Source organism: Varroa destructor, unplaced genomic scaffold, assembly GCF_002443255.2.
Source record: "Varroa destructor unplaced genomic scaffold, Vdes_3.0 BEIS01000001.1, whole genome shotgun sequence".
Lineage (NCBI taxonomy): Eukaryota > Metazoa > Arthropoda > Arachnida > Mesostigmata > Varroidae > Varroa > Varroa destructor.
Window position 1 is genome coordinate 16,914,511 of NW_019211454.1, and position 21,189 is coordinate 16,935,699.

At 41.0% G+C, this 21,189-nt stretch overlaps 1 protein-coding gene and 1 long non-coding RNA gene across 6 annotated transcripts; one reads left to right on the top strand and one right to left on the bottom strand.

Moving 5' to 3' along the window:
- Positions 1-3,496: 3,496 nt before the first annotated feature.
- RtGEF (Rho-type guanine nucleotide exchange factor) lies at positions 3,497-19,828 on the bottom strand. Of its 4 annotated transcripts, XM_022787677.2 has the most exons (10): positions 19,472-19,828; positions 18,471-18,580; positions 16,200-16,323; positions 15,488-15,563; positions 14,205-14,454; positions 12,851-13,886; positions 12,293-12,421; positions 7,947-8,038; positions 7,103-7,443; positions 3,497-5,636 (listed from the first exon to the last, which is right to left on the bottom strand). In XM_022787677.2, exons 4-10 carry the CDS (start codon positions 15,542-15,544, stop codon positions 5,538-5,540), a joined length of 2,004 nt encoding a protein of 667 aa, XP_022643412.1. In that variant the 5' UTR covers positions 15,545-15,563; positions 16,200-16,323; positions 18,471-18,580; positions 19,472-19,828; the 3' UTR covers positions 3,497-5,537. The 4 variants fall into 4 exon arrangements, with proteins under 4 accessions (XP_022643412.1, XP_022643413.1, XP_022643414.1 ...); XM_022787678.2 differs by lacking the exon at positions 18,471-18,580; XM_022787679.2 differs by lacking the exon at positions 16,200-16,323.
- LOC147758319 (uncharacterized) lies at positions 8,934-20,376 on the top strand. Of its 2 annotated transcripts, XR_015318899.1 has the most exons (3): positions 8,934-9,748; positions 10,165-10,360; positions 19,846-20,376. It is a non-coding gene; the product is annotated as an uncharacterized LOC147758319 (long non-coding RNA). The 2 variants fall into 2 exon arrangements; XR_015318898.1 differs by having other exon boundaries at positions 8,934-10,360.
- The last annotated feature ends 813 nt before the right edge of the window (positions 20,377-21,189 follow it).

The window sequence follows — 21,189 nt, forward strand, 5'->3', positions numbered from 1 at the left end:
CTATTATAGTATAGACGATGATCAAACGAAATGATGGCTCGTTAGAAGTATGGAAGAAAGGAATAAACATAGAACTGTTCACACACAACACTCTGTTGTTCTGTATCCTGAGATACTGTAAACATTTATCGGCCAAATAGGCTGATTTACTAACTAAAAGCAAGGAAACCGAATTATTTCCTAATGCAAAGAGGAGAAGCTTTGATGCGCACCTTCTTTCTTCGAGCTGCGATCATTTACTTTCGTTAAAACCATTTCACAGGCGTCAATGAGTCCATGCTTTGCTACAGTAGTCAAATATTTATCAATCCATATAATATATATGGTAGGTGCCAGCAAACGTCACGTGTAAGTAAGTATAGTTAAATATTAAAGCAAAATGACCGACAGATTTTGTGGATAACAAAGATCCGTCATGGCTTTTATAATAAACGAAGGAAATTTTTTCTTTGAATAATATATCGTTAAATTGCAGTGATTCGAATTTAGACTGTGACCTTAACGAGATTGTAACACGTTACGTCAAATTTTCTGCAAACGGTCGCATTGATGAGAATAAAGAATTAGCTTCCAGACTGAAAAAATTCGATGGCTGAAATCTAGATTTACAATTTTTAGAGCAGGTTTAAGATTCAACCAGAGCTGACGGCGTACTGACTGACCGCAGCCAACTACACCTAAAACACTTTCTGTTTGTTATATTGTTTTATTGTTGTATCTATTTTTATTAATTCAATAGTGGTTTTCGTTTCGTAGAAACGTTTGAAAACTCTCTAGAATATGTTAAGGCCACTAGAATGTTGTATCGAAATTACGTAGAGAAGAAAAAAAAAACTGAGATAGGCGGAGAAGCATAGTGTTAAAGTAACTATCACATAATTGAACTGAAGAGTCAGGTAACTTCCTTTACAGACATTCTGTTACGTAACGATACATAATGTAAGTATATGATATTATATTACAGTGTGTGAATAGATTCGACATTTTGAGAAAGTATATTTATTCTTCAACATATATGTTCTACTTCACATATATTAACCATTGGCTTACTAACCATAATGGCACCAGATGGTCAAGGTTCGAAGTTGGGAAAAAACCACGCTTCGTTTCGTGCTGGGGCCCATGCCTGATGCAATACCTTAAAAAGGCGGTATCACCAGGCTGTAAAGTTCGAAACATTTATGTAGCAAAAATACGAGTAATATTAACGCAATACACTAAAACAAATGGCTTTATTTAACTGTTTGACGGCTTGCTATTTAACAAACGTTCCACGTGATCCTTGATGAGCAACGTTTTAGCGAACTTCTAATCAGCAGCTAAAAAAATCCCCAGTGAAGATATCGCTCCCTGAATAGCATATCACCCAACAATACCCATCATTATCCCAAATCGAACCGTCCTCTTTATAAATACGGCTATCTCGACTTCTGCGATAGGGCGTTCGTCTCGTTAGCGGGAATATGATTGCTAACGGCAACTATAGCCATATCGTAACTTCGCACATACGCACTTCTGAGCTGAGTTCGGGCCGAGACGGCCGAACTGTGGCTCCCCCGGGCGGCTGGCACGTCAACTACAGCTCTTCATTGATGAAGAGGGAGCGGCTTGAATCAAGCAGCCACTCATCCGATCGCTCGCGCTCTCCCCCTTTCTCTTTCATTGTGTCCATGTATCTCTGTTTGGCACAGCTGGCTTTTCCTGCGGCCTCCCTGCGCTGGTGTCTGGGTTGTCGCAGCCGCGCTGGCGAGTCAGCCGTCTCCGGCACTTCTTTTCAGCTTTTTCTCTCCTTCAATGGATGTGCGTACAAAGTGCCGATGAGAAAATAACCTACGATGCTCCTGATGATGGCGACGTTGATGTTCCGACGACGATAGAACAGCAGCAGCAGCAGCGGCGGCGGCAGCAGCTGAAAAAAAAGCGGTCTTTGCCGAAAACCGCGCAGGGCGGAGAAGCGCAGCGGGTGACGCGCTGCCGGGCCGAACTTATTGTACTGCCAGAGCGGAGTCGAGAAGACACTTTCAAGGGGGAAAAGTCACTTGAAGATGGTGGCGTTTAGAAGAAAAAAACGAACGGCATGGATGCCGCTGGGAAAATCAAAAAAGACGCAGACAATAGAAATGCGGAGAAAGTACACCAAATCGAGATGGGAAAGAAACAGGTTTTGAAATTCGAATCTTCTCAAAGAATAACAAACAAATAACGACTAAGGAGTTTCCCAGATAAAGCAAGTGCTTCAGAGAAGCTTACGTTATAACGTGAGCGTACAATACGTAAAACGAAACAGAAATTCAAAGATACAATATTTTTCGAAAATCTGCTTGGTGTCGATTATAATTGTGTAACAAGTCGACAGGAAACGATAATATAATTGCAAACGAAAAATCTGTATAAATCGATAATTTAAAAATATTTCATAAACTGGACAAATCGGCAATTACTGGCTGAAACGGGCATTTATTTCTCTACTATTAAAAAATCGCTCAGTGACCTCTGCGTTCAGTAACCATCGCTCACGAGCTCTGTTCATCTGGGTCTGCTTAAAGACTGCTTTAAGAGGCGTATGCATTCGGTTTGGCAGCAGGTGCCAAACGCCTTGTGCTGGTGGGTCTATTTCATTGTAGTATTTTTCGCCATTTCGTCTCATGTTTGGGCTATGCAAAAACGTTTCTTTCGATATCGCTGGGCATCCGCTGAGTTAAGCCGATCGTCCCTTCATGAGTTACTGTACTCGTTTGCGCCTTAACGAGCTCCTCGCGACAAACATACTACGCTGCTACAGCGCTCACCCACCTAATACCGACAGGACCAACTGGCATACTTGACCTAAAGGCGAACAGGTGGGTTCGAGCTGAGAAGGGGCACCAGGAGAAGCAGAAAAACCCAGGACGCTTTGAAGATACCTATGAAAGTATTCTGCTGCATAAAACACAAAGCCACTGTAATGTTTTAAACAATATCTTAGATGAATTCTGGTGAAAAAGAAGGGCAAAAATCGAGCCAGAACGAGAACTCGCAGCCGCGTTATAACGCTTTTAATACGTTACTTGGGCCGCAAGAGAAGGCCCACGTTCATTTTTATAATTTATCAGAAAACTCAAATGATTAACAATGCACTTCAAATTGTCCAGCTAACTATTTAAAAAAATTTCAGCTCTGCATATTGTTTGGTCCGAGACTAATAATGCTATAAGATGTCCTGTCTCGAAAACGACACATTACGCAACTAACTAAGAAATAAACACTTCGGGTCCTAATTGGTACAGGTTCGATTTGAATACAATTATTGTATTTTAAATAAGATACCTGAATTGGCAGAGGATTTCTTTGAGCCTCGTTGTCGATTCCACATAATTTTAGCACTCGTCTAAATGTCGTATCGTTTATTTAGAGATCTGTCTCCGACCTTCGCCACGCAGCGATCGGAGAATGACGCGTGACGTACGCGCTACTTTCCATTATTACCTAAGTGATATAAATATCGAAATGACAGCTATTATGGCCTAAATTCTTAGGTAACACTTTATTCATTGTTTTCAATAGCCAGCTCGATTATTTTGGTCATTCTACAGGTGAGGTTAGCTTGTTATTCTCGTCTCTGCGATTCGAATTGAGAGCTCGAAGACCCGATTGGATTCGAGCTTTGTTTTCTAACTGCAAAGTACTATAATACTCTAGATCTCTATTGAATGTCCTTTTAGATTAATATATTTTCGCAGATGTAATTGACTCCGATATCTTATCACTGGTACAGCCGTCGGGTTAGGGTCCCAGCTAAAACAACAGTTAACATCCACTTAGGGCATCGACCGCTAATTACTGTAAATTAGTAAAATATTAATAACAGCCAAGACGAGCACTTCCCCTAGTTTACGAAGCAAACTACATATCTTCGAAAATCTCATCATTCTGCAGTACACTGATAACTTGTTGACTCATTGTCGAGATATGTAGGCATTTATTTGTCAGTTGCGATCTGTCAGTGTATTATTTTTTAATTATTGTCTTTGTACAATAGAACTCCTAACAACAAGCGCACTTTGCTACTGGGGCCCATTTAGGCGTTTTGCTATTTTGCAGATATAAATATAATATGTCCATAGAGAAATATATGTGTGTATATAGTAGCGTTCATGTATATAAGCTCCGACTTATTCTCCAGGTCAACTGTAAATCTGTTTGGCACAAAAAGCTTGCGTGCGAACAGCGACGTGCCATGTCGATACGGTGTAGCGTTTGTACATGTTAGTTTTTTTGCACCGAACGGAGCTAACGTTTATTAAGTGTTTGTCTGCTTTTCTCTTTATAGTAATTTTGTATTACTGCACCCCTATTGCCACGAATCGTCTTAGAGTTGGTGACTGGTGTTACTTCTCCGACTTTCCGAAACGTGTGAATGCGTGTATGTAGGTGCATACAGCGCTTTTCGATCTTAGTTTCGAATCCCAACAAGTTAATATGATTTTCTTCTCATATTCTCGCTTACTAAGGACTGCTTCCCTCGCGTTAAGTTATAGATCAGATTCGTTCTTTCCTACGCAGTTGTTGGTTTAGAACTCCTTTTTAGTAATAGCTTGACTGGAGAGATTTTCGTAGATGCTTGAATTGCAATATGTACATACATGTCGTCAGCATTAACGGATCTTTCATATTCGGGCACAGATTTTCCATAATACACAGCAGATTTCAAGCATTCGTCAGAAATATGCACCTCTGTAGGTTAAATTAGGTCGAAAAATTGATGTAGGTGGGGGTACGTAGGAGACAAAAAAGCAATAGCCACAAGGTACAAATTGATAACGAGATAGCGGTTGAGTAAGTGACCAGGTGGGTCGTACGAGAGATATCCATAATTTAAGAAGTTAGTCTAATATTTCTAACGTCTATAAGTTAACAAGGATGCCACGCATTATTTACAAAGTTGGTGCGGAAGATAGCATCTAGTAATTTTCGAGGCGCTCTGCTTTTTCGATGTTGTTAAAGCAAAGCAAGGAACAATAAAAAAACGGCTGTGCACTTACAAAAATGAACGCCAACACCTATAAAATTGGGAACTAAAGTTTAATAGGTAACGTTACGTTTGTCCCCATGTAACGAGCGATCATAGTGGCAATGATTTGCTCCTAACATCGACACGTCATCAAAAACATAGCGCGCAGCGGTATTACGAATACATGCGTGTTCAAAGAATGAACGACAAAGACAATGGGTAGGATAACACACAGATACGACACGTAGCTCTAACAGAACTAATTAGAGAGAAATGTGCGTGAGAGTTACAAGGACGTGATGGGTACGAGGACCAAGCGGACTCGGGACTGGAGGTTCGTCCATCCTATATCATCGTTTGTTGACGCGACTTTGAAATGTATTGCCATGCAGCTTGTTGGTTGAAAAAATGAGCTCGATTGTTTGATTCGTTCATTTAGCGCAGGCTTTCATTTTTTTTTTATCGTTGCAACATTCATTTTGTCGCACTGTTTTGGCAGTGCGATAAAATGTCGACAAAATCGATATCAAGCAGATAGATATCAGCTTTACATTCTTTTTACGGACGAAAAAAGATTAACTTGATCCTGAAGAGCTCTTCGCTGTCGGCGTTCCTCTTGCAGCTCGGCCTGCAATTTGGCCACTTGCTGGAAAAGCAAAAAATACAACAGGATTGTAGATAAAGGCAACATTATTTACAATCATAGCTATTTGCGGTGTAGAATTGTATAAGTTGTATACCGCCTATAAAGGGAAACAAATACTATAGAATATTGACGATAATAATAATGGCTAAAATTCACGCACTGGTGAACGAAGAAATTATAAAATTTGGCTTATAGTAGCTAGCAAAAGAGAACGAGCTAAATTAAATAAAATGCGTACAGTACTATGGTGTTTGGTTCTAATTTTTCGGACAGCCAACCACGTTCCCATAGGAAAGCACGCTGGATTCGAGGAAAATGGCTGCCTTACTTCTAATATATATTTCGGATCCTTCTTGTTGTCACAGGGTCTGCAAACCGCCTGATAGTTTCGATCACAGAGCTAACAGGCATTTTGGCTTGGTTTTAATGGTTTCATTCGGGTGACATATTTATAATTAAAGCTAAGGACGGTGAGATATAATTCGTGACGAATGTTTCTATGGTTGTGGTACTTGTAATCGAATTAATGGATGCGTTCTCTTCATGTGACAGTTTTACCACACTGTAACAATTGAAACGGCGCTATATGTGTGCATCTGTATACGCACTCATTTTAAGGGCGTGCAGTTAAAGTTTGAACAGTTAATGAATATTCCGTTGCAGATCTGACAGCCAGATCGTAAACAGTTTTCCCATTTCGGGGAGTGTGCTAGTGACCATTATTTTCATCAAAGAACGTCGTGATATCTTATAGAATCCTAAATCACTCTTAGCCACAGTAGACTTTTGTCATCACTCTACACAATTAGGACACACTCAGTCAACAATCCTTGAATAACCGCTGCCGCTACATCACAATATAGAAGAATAGTACAAGACGTAAATGATCAAGCAGACAATTCAATAAATCCTTACGCTAGATAGACATTGCTCTGCCGGACCCGAAAGCTCGTAGGCAGTATTAGTCAAACCTTATTAAAAAAAACAGCTCAGTCATTCACGCTCGTCGGTCAACCGCAATATAAATATATTGGCCACTCGAATCTAGATACGACTAGGAGTCAATCAATTGCTTATAAATTTCAGTGATTTATCGACACGTCTGCACATAGGCGCTGATATTTTTCGACCCATTTTTTCTATAAGCCGTCATATCGATTATTTCTAATCGTCAAGGGTCAATGCATTGTAACTTGTGCAGACACGCAGAAGTCGACGCGAGTGACACTATTACGCGACGCCTGCTTGTGTGCTTACAGACATCTGTCTCCTAGTGGTTTTGTCTAACAATGCATACTTGTAGAAACAAATAAGGTCGCATATGCTTACAAATACATGAAGCATGTCAAAGAGTAGTGGTAACGACAACCGTTATCCAATGGCCCAGTAAAGCACTTCAGTTGGCCATGCACTAACGCAATGCTTTTAGATTATAAAAAAGTTTTAATTACAAGTACCTGCCCTACCTCTTTGAGAAATGCGATGTCATTCTGAACGTTTCTAATGCTTGCCGCGTGTCCATCGGTTCCCCCCGGGGATACTGGCGAAATGCTGAGTGGCCTCCCAGGTCCTACCGCCCCGTGAACTCCATCCCCGTCCATTGGGGACCCGCTGTGAGCAGTCACGGTAGAAATTCGAACCGACGGTAACGAACTCAATCCCCCGGCCGATGTCGCGCCGGCAGCCGCTAAAGACCCAACAGGGATGGAAGGGGTTGGCTTCTTTGAGAGATTCGCAACTGATTCAACCACTTTGAGGATCTGCAGGTCTCGTTCGTAGTCGACGGTGTTGAACGGTGGCTCCGGAGCTGAACGTCAATGGACATACCGACAGAATACATTCGCTTGTCAATAAAGTAGATGAAATAGGACGTACGTAGCGTTTCGAAAATGCATTATACTAACTGATTACTAGATTGCTACCTGCAGCAAAACAATACGGAAGTGCGACACTTACATGAATGACTTTGAATGAATTATTTATTACCATTTGTCAGATTACTGAAAATATTCCTCAAAGATATGGGCTGCTGTTCGCGTTTGGGTACGCGTCGTGCGTAACCCAGTTTCTTCTGAATTTGTTACTAAATCAGATTAATAGCAGTTTCGGGGATGAGGAAGTCTGAGGGGAGTCACAGATATTCAAAGGCAAGGAATGACACTGCGACCGATGAGGGATGCTGCAGTTTACTTAAGATAGAACAGGTTACTTCGAAAACGTATAGCTACTATATATAAGTCTGCAAGAAAAACGTCTTCCTTGGACCATATCAATCGATCTCTTATCACAGTTTTCGTAGATTCTACTTACGAAGAATGGGCGTAGGAAGTTCTTTTTTGTTTTTTCGGGCAGATGATCCTCTCTTCAAGCCAGGAACAGCCTCCTTCTGCAGCGGCACTTTTCTGTAACATGTCCGAAGTTAGCGCTTACATCAGTATCTGTTTTTATTGTCAGATGTCATACCCTATAAGAGGTAAATTACGTCTAATTATTTCCCGAAGCTGTCAGTTGACAATAATGAGCTCACCGCTTCTGCGGCGCACAGTCGTCAGTATGTGTCGCCTATAAAATTTACGCTCAATACAACAATCCGTTGACTAAGCGAACCTGTGCCATAGCAATGTTAACGAATACTCAGTGAAACCTTTTGTCCTAGAAATTTTCTCGCTTCGTCATCGTCCTAATGATCTGCAACGACTCACTACGAGTTATGTTATCCCCATTTCATAACGATGATCCTAAGAAATCTAGGTGGTCTGACAGCTTCGCTGCTGCCATGCTTTTCTCTTGCTCATGAGCACTGCCTGCGTCTGACAGCGAGTTCTGATATTTGCCGGAGTTGGACTAGATAGAAAGCGAGCGAGTACGAAAGAAGCAGGGAGAAACGGCAACTGCTAAGTAGAGAAACGCCCTTGGTCAACACTTGATCAGCCTCTCTTAGCTAAATTTGTCCTGATCGAACTTGTCCGAGCGTGAAGGAGGCGATGGAAATGTGATGAAGATGAAATAAATCGTTTCAGCGGCGTATCCTCTATATAAACGTAGTGTAATCTAGAAGCAAATTAGCTAACTGGCTGCACTAACATCTTTCCTAGGAGTCTAATCTCCTGTAGTCTTATTAATCGTCGCTGAGCGTCCGTTGCCAAACTACACAACCAAACTATGTATGTTTGCCGGGTGCTATCGCCCAAGTGCGCGGAGTAAAGCTAACCTCTCTCTTATAGCAATCTTACTCTTTTACATCGAGAGGGGACTGCCTCTTTGTTGAGAAAAAGTTGATCTGAGAGGCGTCCGCTCTGCGGTGGCAACCGCAAGTACTGCCGACGTGGTAGCGCTCGAAAGCACATACTCAATAGATCCTCCGGACAGTTCAGACGTGTTCAGTTGACGCTTACTTTCCAAGTTCGTTTACGCTAAACCTGCTGCCGCCGTCCTCAAATACGACGCCACACCTTCCCTGCTTGTCTTCCCTCGCTATTAACAACATTTCATAGATTCGTCCCGGTCTGTTGCTGTCGGCTTGTTTATCGCGTTGCAATCAAAAGGAGAGCACTCGGTTCATGGTGTCACAGCCGGTTCAGAACACGTGGTTCTCACACAACTTTTGTCTCGCTGGTCGCATCCACAAAAAGACGATCGCACCGTTTCGTCGCCGGTGCTCGAAGTAGAGAGAGCGAGAGAGAGAAAGGGAAGGAGCATACGGTAAGGCCTCCGAGACTCGTTTTGCCATTAGACACCGACGTTCACTGACCACCGGAAAATGTGCTTTCATATTTTGGCGCGGGAATTCTGGCGAACTGTATCTACTGAAGGATCGATGAAGAGCCAACAACGACTTCGGAAAGAATTAGAGAGCAATGAATAGCGACAACGCGACCGGCCTATTGGCACTCACGTTCAACGACCAAAGTGGGCGGCTTCGAAGAAAGTCTATATGATAAACGTTCGCCGCCCATTGAAATTCTTTCTCGGAAGCGACAATATCGAAGCGCATGATATTTAGAAATCAAGTGAATCTGATTAATCCGAAATCACATTACGCCTCAAATTTAATGACATTTATGACAACCAGAGAAATACTCAAAAACACTTCCTCGATAAAACTGTTGTTGGTCAGTAGGAGCTTAAAACGGTCTTCCGCCTTAGATGCAATGGATAGTTGGTTACTGAAACGTAATGTAAACAACAACCGGTACAGTCACCGCGGTCGCACATTATTATATATGTTGTATCTTATCCTCCTTATTTTACTCTGCAGTCTTCTGCAGTCAACTAATCTCTCAACCGCTTGAGCACTCAATTAAATCCTTGTCAGTGTGAGCTTTAGACCTTTGTTTACTCGGCATTGACCCACTAAAACCCTCTATTTGTCTCAAGTTGTCACACTCTGAGTGGTGACGGCGATCGGACGTTTGCCCGTGCTACGTCCATCGACTCACGTCCAAAAGAATAAGTACCGTTGGAATCCGATTTGATGCAGACTTTATGCTGCAACAAGTTGACAAATTGACTTTCACTGCGATTTCAGGCAATGCAGCCTGTCTGGGCCCGTACGGTGAAATGAAAGAATAAATTTGTAATGACATATAGTTACGCCACGGATGAAAACAGCTAACTGCGGCTATAAATTTTAGCAATCAAAAACGACGTAGTGAGATAGTCCCGTAGCCAAGTTCGTTTCGATAGCAGGTGACTCTGGAGATCGAGTCTCGATGTAGATCACGGTAAGTTTAAATTGAATCTATTTCGTATTATAGCCTAGATATATTTGAAATTGTTGTTTACTATTTAGTTTAGATCGCGCCTGACTGATTCATACTGGTCGATAGATAGGGCGCATAAAAACGGGAACATTGAATTCAACGAACCACTCTGCGCACGACTGAATGATACTTTAAATAGTTATTTTCAGATTCATGTATACTTTTTTTTTTATTATGTACGACACAAATATTCGAAGTCTAGCTGTATAGGGAAACATATATGGTCACGATACAAATTTAAATTATTTCAAAAGAGAGTGCAAGATTATCTGTTCTACATTCAGGCAGAAAACAAGCATCGACAAGTGATTAAATTGGATACAAAGATACCTCAATGATTGCTTTTACTGGTCCTTTATTTATGAGTATTCCTCTTCTCTTGATCTCTCGAAGAAGAAGACAAGCATTTGAGAAATGGCAACAAACAAGCAATTTTTCGCTAATGCCGTTCCTGGTACTGAAGACGACGAATAGGTCTTTAAAATATAGCGAGAATCTATATACTACACAGTATTATAGCGTTAGTTTAGTTTGTGTTAAAATCATTTTGTGGGACGTAACGCAATTGAGTTTAACACTAGTTCACGTGCAACGAATGGAAGACCAACTTCTTAAATACATTTGAACACTGTCAGCAGGTTAGCGCTTCTCCCACTAACAGATCGGTCCGGTAATCACTGTTCTATTCCGCTGGTGTGATAGGCAGGGCAGTTGATGAAGCTCCAGGCTTGATTTTCAGGTGGGACCTAGCGATAGTTTTGAATAATTGGAGTTCATGCATCTGCTTATGGTGCAATAACACCCGACACGAACATCGTCACGTTCTCTACCAATAATATGTACGCTTAGAACTGACACTACAAAGCAATATTTTCCGGACTTATTGGAACTAAGAAGATTCAACTCCAACAAACAGAAAATTTTTTGTCGGCACCGTGGAAACCGGTCCGGTTACGTGATGTCACCACTATGAAAACGGTGGTTCCTTGTAGTGGTGACATCATAAAAAGGGCGTGCACGGTATACAAGGAAGGGTCTTTAATATATGCAGGATAGGGCAAAATCGTCTGACGATTCAAAAGTCCCCTGAGAGTTTAAGGGTCTTTACTTCCTTTTTAATCTTATTTTTATTACATTTCACTCTCTTGCTAGTTTAACAGCTGTAAAATGGTAACTCGCAAACTGCTAGGTGGCTTTTGCCAAGTACAGGGCAGGGAATTAAATTTGGATAAAATCTGGCAGGCCGCTTGTCGTACAATATAGTTCGTTTTATAACTTTTGTACCAAACGGAAACCAGTTTCTTCTACAACAAACAGCTAACTCCTCGTGGCGAAGAACAGTGCATAGTTGTTAGAATTTCGGCGAAGGTTAGCTATTACCGAATATGTTCACGCGAATCGAACCCCCATTGAGGTTATAAACTTTCTTTTCTACCCGTAATCGGCAATCTACGTTATTATCAGTTTTCAAGCGGCCTCTGAAAAGTCATCAGAAGATTTCCAAAAGGCAAACCGGACCATTCTCGACAGAGTTTCAATTTAAAAGGCTCAAGAGTTTATCAAAATGGCCGAAAAGCTATTACTAATACACTCAGACCTTTCTGCATAAAAATTAACGACCGTTAGGAGAACAGAGTATCAATCAACCATTGGGTTGTCCACATGGGTTCTCCTTTTTGAGGCTTTCCGCGTACTTTTGCACCTTTCGTTGAAAAAGCTTGTCGAGATATTTTTTTGGTTTCGATACCATCTAAGAAGCAGCTTATTAAGTCACTTACTTAGCTTACTAGAAGAAGTCCTCTTTTAGGTACCCCAAACTGTATATATCCTCTCGATCAACCATATATATATATATATATATATATATATACATTGCAGGCGTTTAATACTTACATTCTTGTATGGGGTAAGACGCCTCGAATTCTTGATACCATGAGACTCATCCTTGATGCTGGCAGCTCAGAATGGCCTGAAGCTGTGTCCAACGGTGAACCACATTGTTGATTCTGCTGTTGATGTGACCTAAGTGAATGCCAATACGGAGTCAGGTGATTAGAGCCTTTCATGAAACCACACTATAGCTACAGTCAATGAAAAGTATATTTGCGGTTCTGACAAGCCAGAAATGCCTACCATTCACGTAGCGCCTCATTGCCAGCTTTCTTGGGTTCTTTCATACCTTTAAACTCCAATCGAGCTAAAAAACTAACCTACTTTTCAGTATCGATAAACTGCTTCAAATCCACTAAAAGTTGCGGTTCAGAAGAAAAAATTTAAAGCTGCCTATATTAAATTAGTATTGACTTAATGTGCTCCTATAAATGCTGATTCTTCTCGCACATAAATATTTTATCGTTCTGTGGGTTGAACCGTCCTATGAAAACTGCGGACGATAGCTATTCTACCATTTAAAAACAGAATACTAACCAATCCGCAATATGATCATCGTACCTTTGAGATGGCGGTCTCGGCCAAGCAGGCGACGTTGGCCGTGATACCCTCGATGACTGCTGGCAAGGCCATGCAGTCATCTGTTGACTAATGTTAACATCCAGCATCTGATCTGGGGTCCCTGGTCGAGATCCGTTGGCTCCTGATCTGGACACAGTCGGTACCAAGGACAAACCTCCGTCTACTGACTTCGATGAGTTGCGTTTCTGTACCGTCGCGTAGACGTCCACGCGACTTCGAAGTTTCTCCAAATCCTCAGGTGAGTGAAATGTCACGAGAACTCTCGTATTTTGGTACGCAAATTCCAACGATAGATGCTTATCCATCTTAGTGACAGTTGTTTGCTCCAGAGGAAATTTGCAGTCCAACTGGAACTCATTCGGGTTATAGAGTGACACAAGTATGACAGCTGAATCGAACACGACGAGATAGTGGTCTTTTCGGCCGTTCTGCCACTGCGCAGTGACTGGGCACGTGAGGCGAACTTCGCCGAGGTTTGAAATCGGTGCGCCATCCCAGTTACGTATGTTGGCATTAAGCATCTCGGTCTCGACGTCTTTCCGTCGTCGCAATGCTACTATCTCCTGAACGAGCTCACGAAAAAGACTGCAACTCCTCTGACAGTCCCCGCGATCCGGGTGGTTCTCGGCTGTAAGCCTGGTCAGCTCCTCGAGAACCGTTTCATATTTCTCCATTCGTTTGAATGGCGCTGACAAGCCGACGCTTAATTTGAGCATGTTAGGTACATTATTGTTGTTATTGTTACTCGTGGCACCATTTAGACTGGCATTTGTTATCGCACTCGAATTCATTATTAGCTTGATAACTCGGGGATGAAGGGCGCAGTAATTTCTATGAACGCTTTGCAGTCGAGGAAAAATGGCTAAGAACACCTTGCCGACTTTATTCGGGTGTCTGGACGCTTCGGCTCGAAGACCTGACAGGAGTGTTCGGTGTGCTTCAAGGATGAGCTCAAGATGGCGATTAATTAGATCATATTCAACTCCAAACAAGCGCCAGACCGATTGTAGTGTTGCTGTGTAAAAGAAAACAGGCAAGGCACGAAGTTAGTTTTCGTTTCTTTATATCAGCAGTTCACGCAGATCAAACGTGTGAACCCTTTTTGAAATCTTAAAGGCTTGGGCTTGTAGGCTTACCTTAAAGCCCCAACTGAAAGGATGCCTTCAAAACATCTTTGTTTTGTCATCATATCGAAGTCACAAAATAGAATAGATATGATTCGACACCACTCATGCTACTTAGTGTTTCTAATCTCAGCGATGGACAGAATCTATTTTAATTTACGCTACGCACTCAGTTAGTTGCTACCGTTAAATACCACAAATGTACTCACAATTCATGAATGCGTCGAGATCTCTGACAAATGCTGCTTCAGTTTTGATAATGTTCGTTAAGAGTGTTGCGCGATGTTCAGCAGCCTCTGCGGCCTGTGCCTCAATAGCTGGTTCGACGCCAGCATTCCCCCAATAATCAATAACATAGTTTGCGGGAAACCAACCAGTGACGCCTCGCAGAGTGCCCTCAAACCAGCCGCCCTCCAGGGGCTGAGTAATTGTGATAATATCCCCTTTCTTAAAATTGAGCTATAGGAGAAATAGACAAATAAGGACCAATAAACCAACAAAAAAACTGAACAATATTACAAAAGATAATACAATACAAAAGTATGTTAATTCATGGAAACAAAGGTTTTATCTTATTACTCGAATCTCTCAATTCCGAACAAGCAATGCATAATCAACTGTAGAAAATTGCCGAAATATATTCCAGGCAACGATCGGCGACCAGCTCAAGCATCCCAAATCATTTGTACGATACTCTGCCCTTTAATTTATTGGCTTAAAGTATTTTTCAACGAATTTTCGTCTAACTGCAGACTACCGTTAGAACGGAATCGATGAACCTTGGCTATTTTACACAACTTCAAATGCACTGCTTTCGACTATTCTACAATAATACGTTGGATCTTACGGATGGCATGAATTTTACTGTGACTGGGCCATAAGGACAAGCTATTCGAGTTATTCATATTAAATGATCTTTCTTTCCTTCTAGTAATTTTGTAAGTGGTTTCCATTCGACTGTAGCTTATAGATATAAGAATGAACTCCTTGTAGATCTTTGGGTCTGAATTTTTTTTCGAGATATCAGTTGAAGAAGGATCGTGATCAATTACACTGAATTAAGAGTACAAATAGTTTCCAAGCCAGAAAAGGTAGGCCGTGACAAGCAAACGAGGTACATTGAACCAGCAATATGCGCTAAAGGCATCAGCTGCATTATCAGAAAGGTAATTATATGTTTTGTTGATCCTTTTTAAATATATAGAACGTTCGTCTCTCCCACAAGTAAGACTTAGCTACGACCACCTGTACTATAGAAGAATACAAATCATCTGATAAAGTTGTATTTGTCTCACTTAAGACAGACCAAATATTGAAATATACGAGCGAAGAGCGTCAAATACTATTAAACTGTCTAGTGTATAGTGTAATAGTCCTAGTAATACACCGTAGTCTACCATAAGCTTGCAATTAGTAAGACCCATCAAAAAATATATGAATGCTTAACGCATCGGTTTCACTGGGCGCTAAATAGCAAGATAGCTACTCATACCTCATCTGTGTGCTCTCCAGTAAAATTATATATGGCTTGCACCCGTTGCGGCTCCATTATCACTTACACAGCAACGCTGAAATTGAATGTGAACTGAGGATTAGAAATGCCAGAAGTTTTGTCTTCTTTCTTTCATCTCAGCCTAAGGGCTTTTTAAATGTATACATGGCTACCTAGTTAGTGCTATCTTGCAACCTATGGTCCTTGGAACACAAATATTGTTTCGTACATCTATAAGGCGACTAAGAGCAAAACGAAATGTTTTTCGGTGTTATAGGTTATAAAAGGTTACCTAGGACTTATAAAGTTTATGGTGTAACGGAAAGTACTGTTTATATATATTGTGCAAGCAGTTGTTTTGTATCGAACATAAGTGGAACAGCAAAAAATTTTCCCGAACATAGACCGTACGACTGCATACGATATGATAAAATGCAATCATTTATGCTGCCATTGAAATCTGGGTAAAATGTACAGCTTTTGCTCAGGCTAATACAATGCGTATGTCACGAGAACATTAAGTGAACGGTCCTACATCAAATGAGCCCTTTGAATCGCCACTAAAATAGAGTTTCTCACATAAAAATTATATATGAGTGACCAGTTGGGCAGTTGAGTCCTATAAATATTGAAATAACCTATAGATTTCCGATTCATAATCACGATAACTTAATTTGTTTCCTTTACCCTGTAACTACAACACAAGGCTTACCTAGAGTCAAGCATTTCAACGTCAGCGAGGGTCGATCTATGCATGTTGCATTTAGTGGTATATGAGCTGGTTGTCTGATTCTGTCTTACCGACGTCTTCCCAACAGATAAAGGTCCAAATACCACTAAAGAAATGCAACAAGTTAATGCACTACGCAAGAAACAGATTAAGTTCAGAGGCCATTCAAGCGATATATAAAATATGACGAATGCGTGTGTGATTCAAAAGCCAGCCTAACAACGAACCAGCAATAAAGCTCTAAAACGGAAATTCAAAGAAAATAACCTAAACGTTTTGGGCGAACTATCTATGGCACGGTCTTCAATTAAACGACGCCCTGGGAAAGCAAGCTAATCTTGACTGGCCACGCGTGCGGAAGTTAACGAGGCCAGTTGATACCACTAAACTCTTGTTTCATCTTGGAGCATATCCATTGAAGAGAGCGTAGCACTATATTTTTAGCACCTTGCATTTAGTGGCATCATTTTTTGATACTCTCTGTTGCACCTAATATAGCGTAAACAGCACAAGTAGATAAGCCAGATTAAGGTAATATGGTATATCTTTAGTACGAAATAGAGAAGAGCCGAAAAGCGAAGCTTTCGACTACCACATTCGTACTAGTCAAAAAGGTTTCGACAAAACGCTCGGCTTATGCCTGTTCAAAGCTAACCCATGGCTAAACACGTGGCACCACAGCTGCCAGCCCGCTTGCTATTCACAAGCCAAGCTTCAGAGTACTGAAACTTTGTGTTTTGCATTTTGTTAGCGGCTTGAACTGAGCTTTCTGGGTATTTGCACGTACCAATCTTGTAAATCGCTTTTGAAATTATGGGTCGAGATCCTGTACTCACCAGATCTAGCCTCCTCAATTATTCTGCTTTCTAAAGCCTAATAAACAGTAAAGAATACAAAAGAGAAATATTTTAGCGAACCGACGAAATCAAAGAGAAAACAACGAAACATTTGAAATTTTCTTCTGTAGCTCTCCACTTTGGAAAACGGGTTTCACACTGGCACACCGAAATCCGACGGAAATTACTTCGAAGAAAACATCTCGGGTATGGACTACTGAGGGCACACTAGTCTAAACAAAGCCAGATTGTCGACACCTTTTTGATACAATCATGATTCACTATAATCTTTCTCTTCATTTTAGTCTGGAAGCGCTCACTCGCCCATACATTGCTATTGATTACCACACTTAGTGAAATTTTCGCCGTGTACAGACGCGCTGCCTTGTAAAAGGGTACTCACAGAAGCTCTATTTAATTCTGCATACGCAAGATAGCCTTTAGTGAGCCCTGGCACCTGTTTCTCATGCCTTGAACTATATATATACGTATATGTATAAACAACTATCTATTTACCTCGTACGTGTATAAAAACCGACAAGGAACCAAGTAATTTTATCAACAGCAACAAAAATATATGGCTGCTTTGTTTGTCGGAATTGAGTTCGACAACCTTAGCATGTACTTGTGCGATAATGCAGTACAAGGCCGTACTGCAGCATCGCACGAGACGTATTTAATCGAGCACATAATACGTCAAAGAACACAGGTCAACAAATACTTTTATTGTATTACTATAAAAATAATCCTTGTATAGTTTTTATATTGTACAAATAATACTTGTCAGTGCTGAAGTCATAGCGGCTATAGTGATCTGTGGTTACTGCGGAGAGTTCAGTAACTCGCTGACATAACGATTTGCAGGTGACCTAATTCGGTAATCTTAAAGTCTTTGCTTGGGATGATAAACAATATTAATATATTCTTCGAGTCGTGACCAACACTTTGGCATACATTGTTCAATCCTTTGAATGTAATATGTTTTGGACGAGAGTGACGCTTGCAGCGGGATATACATCGAACGTAATTAATGCCACTTGGACGAAGCTCAACTGCATAGTTGGTATACACTAGATTATTTTGTTTGCTTTGACGGATACGGTTAGACTAAATTCTTTTTTCTTCAACAGATATATACCCCGAGTAAGCTACTTATTTATAGTTGCCGAAAAATCCAAAACTGAAAGCGCCATTGATCTGAAAAAGCAGTGTACGCGACGTGAGATTGTCATCCGAAAAATCATTTCATTTCATGAACAGCCTCACATTTTCGTGTACAAAATTTATTTATTACATAAATTATAAGACTCGACCCTGAAACATTTTCTATCAAAAATCAAAATTCTTCAAATGTCAATTCAGCCGGACATCTTCTCGTCCAGTATAGACTACACGACGTCCTTACCCAACCACTCACCCCGGCGGTGTCCACAATACCACCACGACGTGACGTCCATTTCCGCCGTTTTGTGTGACGACAGTCATTACTGTCGCGTACGTAAGTCTCACCGTTCGGTCAAACACTCTCTGAGGCACACACGCATAGTGCTTTCATTAGTTCTAAAAACCTAAATGTATCGACGGCTATCTGACGCCACTATAGACTGCCATCGTCTGACAAAGACCAAAAACCACTTATTCACTTTTTATGGCCGCAGCACGGCCACCCCCGCTTTAACTAATCTATCAACCACTGGCAAATCAGCTAACGTTTCGTCATTCGCCAGAAGACCGTTCCTGATCTGCGTTTGTAAAGTAACATCCATACACAGCACGGACCGCATTAACGGCTGAGTCTTCTTTTGCCCCTATAGAGCTATCGAGCCAGATATTCTAGATAATACAAAAGCAGGCAAACGCCGCTAACAACTGCGCGTTCGTTCATCGTCGCAGCGATGGTAACAGCGGTATCTTCTTGCTGTTGCAATACGATCACTTTTGTTCGCACACACTCTTTGTCTTTTCAGATCACTAATAAACGTCGAACACAGCAAATAACTCTCCTATCGTTACTGTGTTCTCATAATCAGAGGGTGATAGCTCTCTATAAACGGGTCGTATGTCTGTTTGCACCCCCATGCCTTATGGGGTGAAGTTGTATTTATTACCTCTATGCCATTGGCTTTCCCTTCCGATACATACATATTTTGTCCTTGTTTTCTTTTTTTCCAAGAAAAGAACCAGTTTGGTGCAACGACTTTCGTTTTAGAGAATAATTATCGGAAGCTTAAAACTTTTCAGTACCGATAAGAGTATAGTTTGCCTAGACATAACGTCGATTGGGATGTGTTGAACAATTGGAACTAGAACAGGTGAAACTCAACGCTTACACATTCAACCAGAAAATTACAAACAGCGCACACATAAAAATAATACGTACATGCTTTTAATAGTACCTCTAGCTGTATCCGTATTTACCTCAACTGAAGAAGAAGCTGGGTGTCTCGAACGCATTCACTACTCCACAAGAACAAGTGTAAATGCTATGAGAGCAGTCAGTGGAAACACTAGAACAAACAAAACTTGAAACCGTAAACAGACTACGGCTATTACACAGAAGTTACTGGCGAAACACATAAAATAATAGCAAAAGCTAAAAAAAGGAACGTACACACACACACACACACACACTCACACACACGCACACACACAGTTTCGGGCACAAACGGGTCAGCGACCACATACACGGCGCTAGTGAGCACCCGACTAGGAATCAATTTGTTTGGGCCTTCAAGTCAGTGAGTAGAGCCCTTTTGCGATTCGTTCTGATCGTCCGCTCGTTCTGTTTGCAGTGGGCGGCGCCATCTTTGTTTTGGTTGCGCAGCGGCGGCAAGGTGAAATCTACGTTCAGTTCGGCGCTTGAAACGATTCGCTGCTAGTAGCGACGAAAAGGTAAAATAAAAGAAAGAAGATGTTAAAGATGATGAATGGCTTTGTCTTATTGTTGAAAATGGTAGCAGTTCAAATACGGAGAATTGAACGGCCGGGGCAGCAATCAAAATGTCATAGAAGCCCATTAATGGAAAGATCTTGCAGATTATTAAACGTAGAAAATGTATTTGACAATCGCAAGAGATCGCAATAGTATAACAACATAAGTATAACAATACCAATTTTAAACAATGAGCCCGTTGAAAACACTGAGGCGTTAATAGCTAGCGAAGTTGAAAACAAACTTTGACACGAACTCATTTTTAGATACGTTTTTCGGTTAGCACTTCGATTTCCATTGAATATGATTGAGTAGTTTCGACTCATTAGTCCAGCCTCAGCGAATCCAATCAATGTTGAGTAAATAAATCAGTTTTTGAATAGAACCATAACATGGGTGTTTTGCGTTGAAATGGCGATCCAGTGGTGGATGGTGTATGCTTGGTTTGACTGATGACTTCCTATAAAGGGAGTAAAACAGTTAATTAATTGGTATTTTATCTAAGGTATACAACTATAGGATGACATTGATTGACGGTACTAATATTACTAAGCTTCTTGCTTGACCCCAATCAAATCCCCTTTATTTCTAACCGATTAATAAAGCAAGTGGCTGAAAGTTCTAGGAGATATCAAATATAATACTATTTTCTTCCTACCCGCTTATATTTTTGCGTATTTATGTATCGATAATCATGTCGTTCTCATGACAAAAAGAAATTCTTTGTGTAATGATTTTTTTAATGATGTTTTAGTTAACAGTTTAATGGTTAGATCTGTCTTTCATTCCTATATTTTTACCCTTCTTAATTTCTAGTAAGAATTCTACAAACGCCTTCATTTCGTAGTCCTGCCAAGCACTAAATACAGTCTATGCAAATGGTCCTGCCAGTATAATAACCGTCAACTGGAACATTGCAGCTACTTAGGGTTGACATTCATTGCGTGAGGCATGCAATAGCGCTACCTAGGTTCGAGTAGAAAATATAAACACCGATAAATTGAATTCACTAGCGACCATTTATTGCTGGATAAGCCCACCCAGTTCAAACTGGAACTCCGAGTATATCCAAAGTACTTTTTTCTCAGGTAGAACGAATCACTGAGTTTGAATTTACCATTGCATTTGATTTGCGTCTCGCTCCTTCTTGTGCAAACGCAACGCTAAAGACAGAGGAAATGGTAAATGTCTTCAAGAGATGAAA

Bases quoted from the DNA above. Each gene is read 5' to 3' on its own strand.
- RtGEF (XM_022787678.2), bottom strand. From the start codon at position 15,544: ATGGAGCCGCAACGGGTGCAAGCCATATATAATTTTACTGGAGAGCAC. The intron at 12,422-12,850 runs GTACGATGATCA...GCATTCACTTAG, and splicing joins CCGAGACCGCCATCTCAAAG to GTCACATCAACAGCAGAATC. The intron at 8,039-12,292 runs GTAAGTATTAAA...GACATGTTACAG, and splicing joins GTCTTACCCCATACAAGAAT to AAAAGTGCCGCTGCAGAAGG.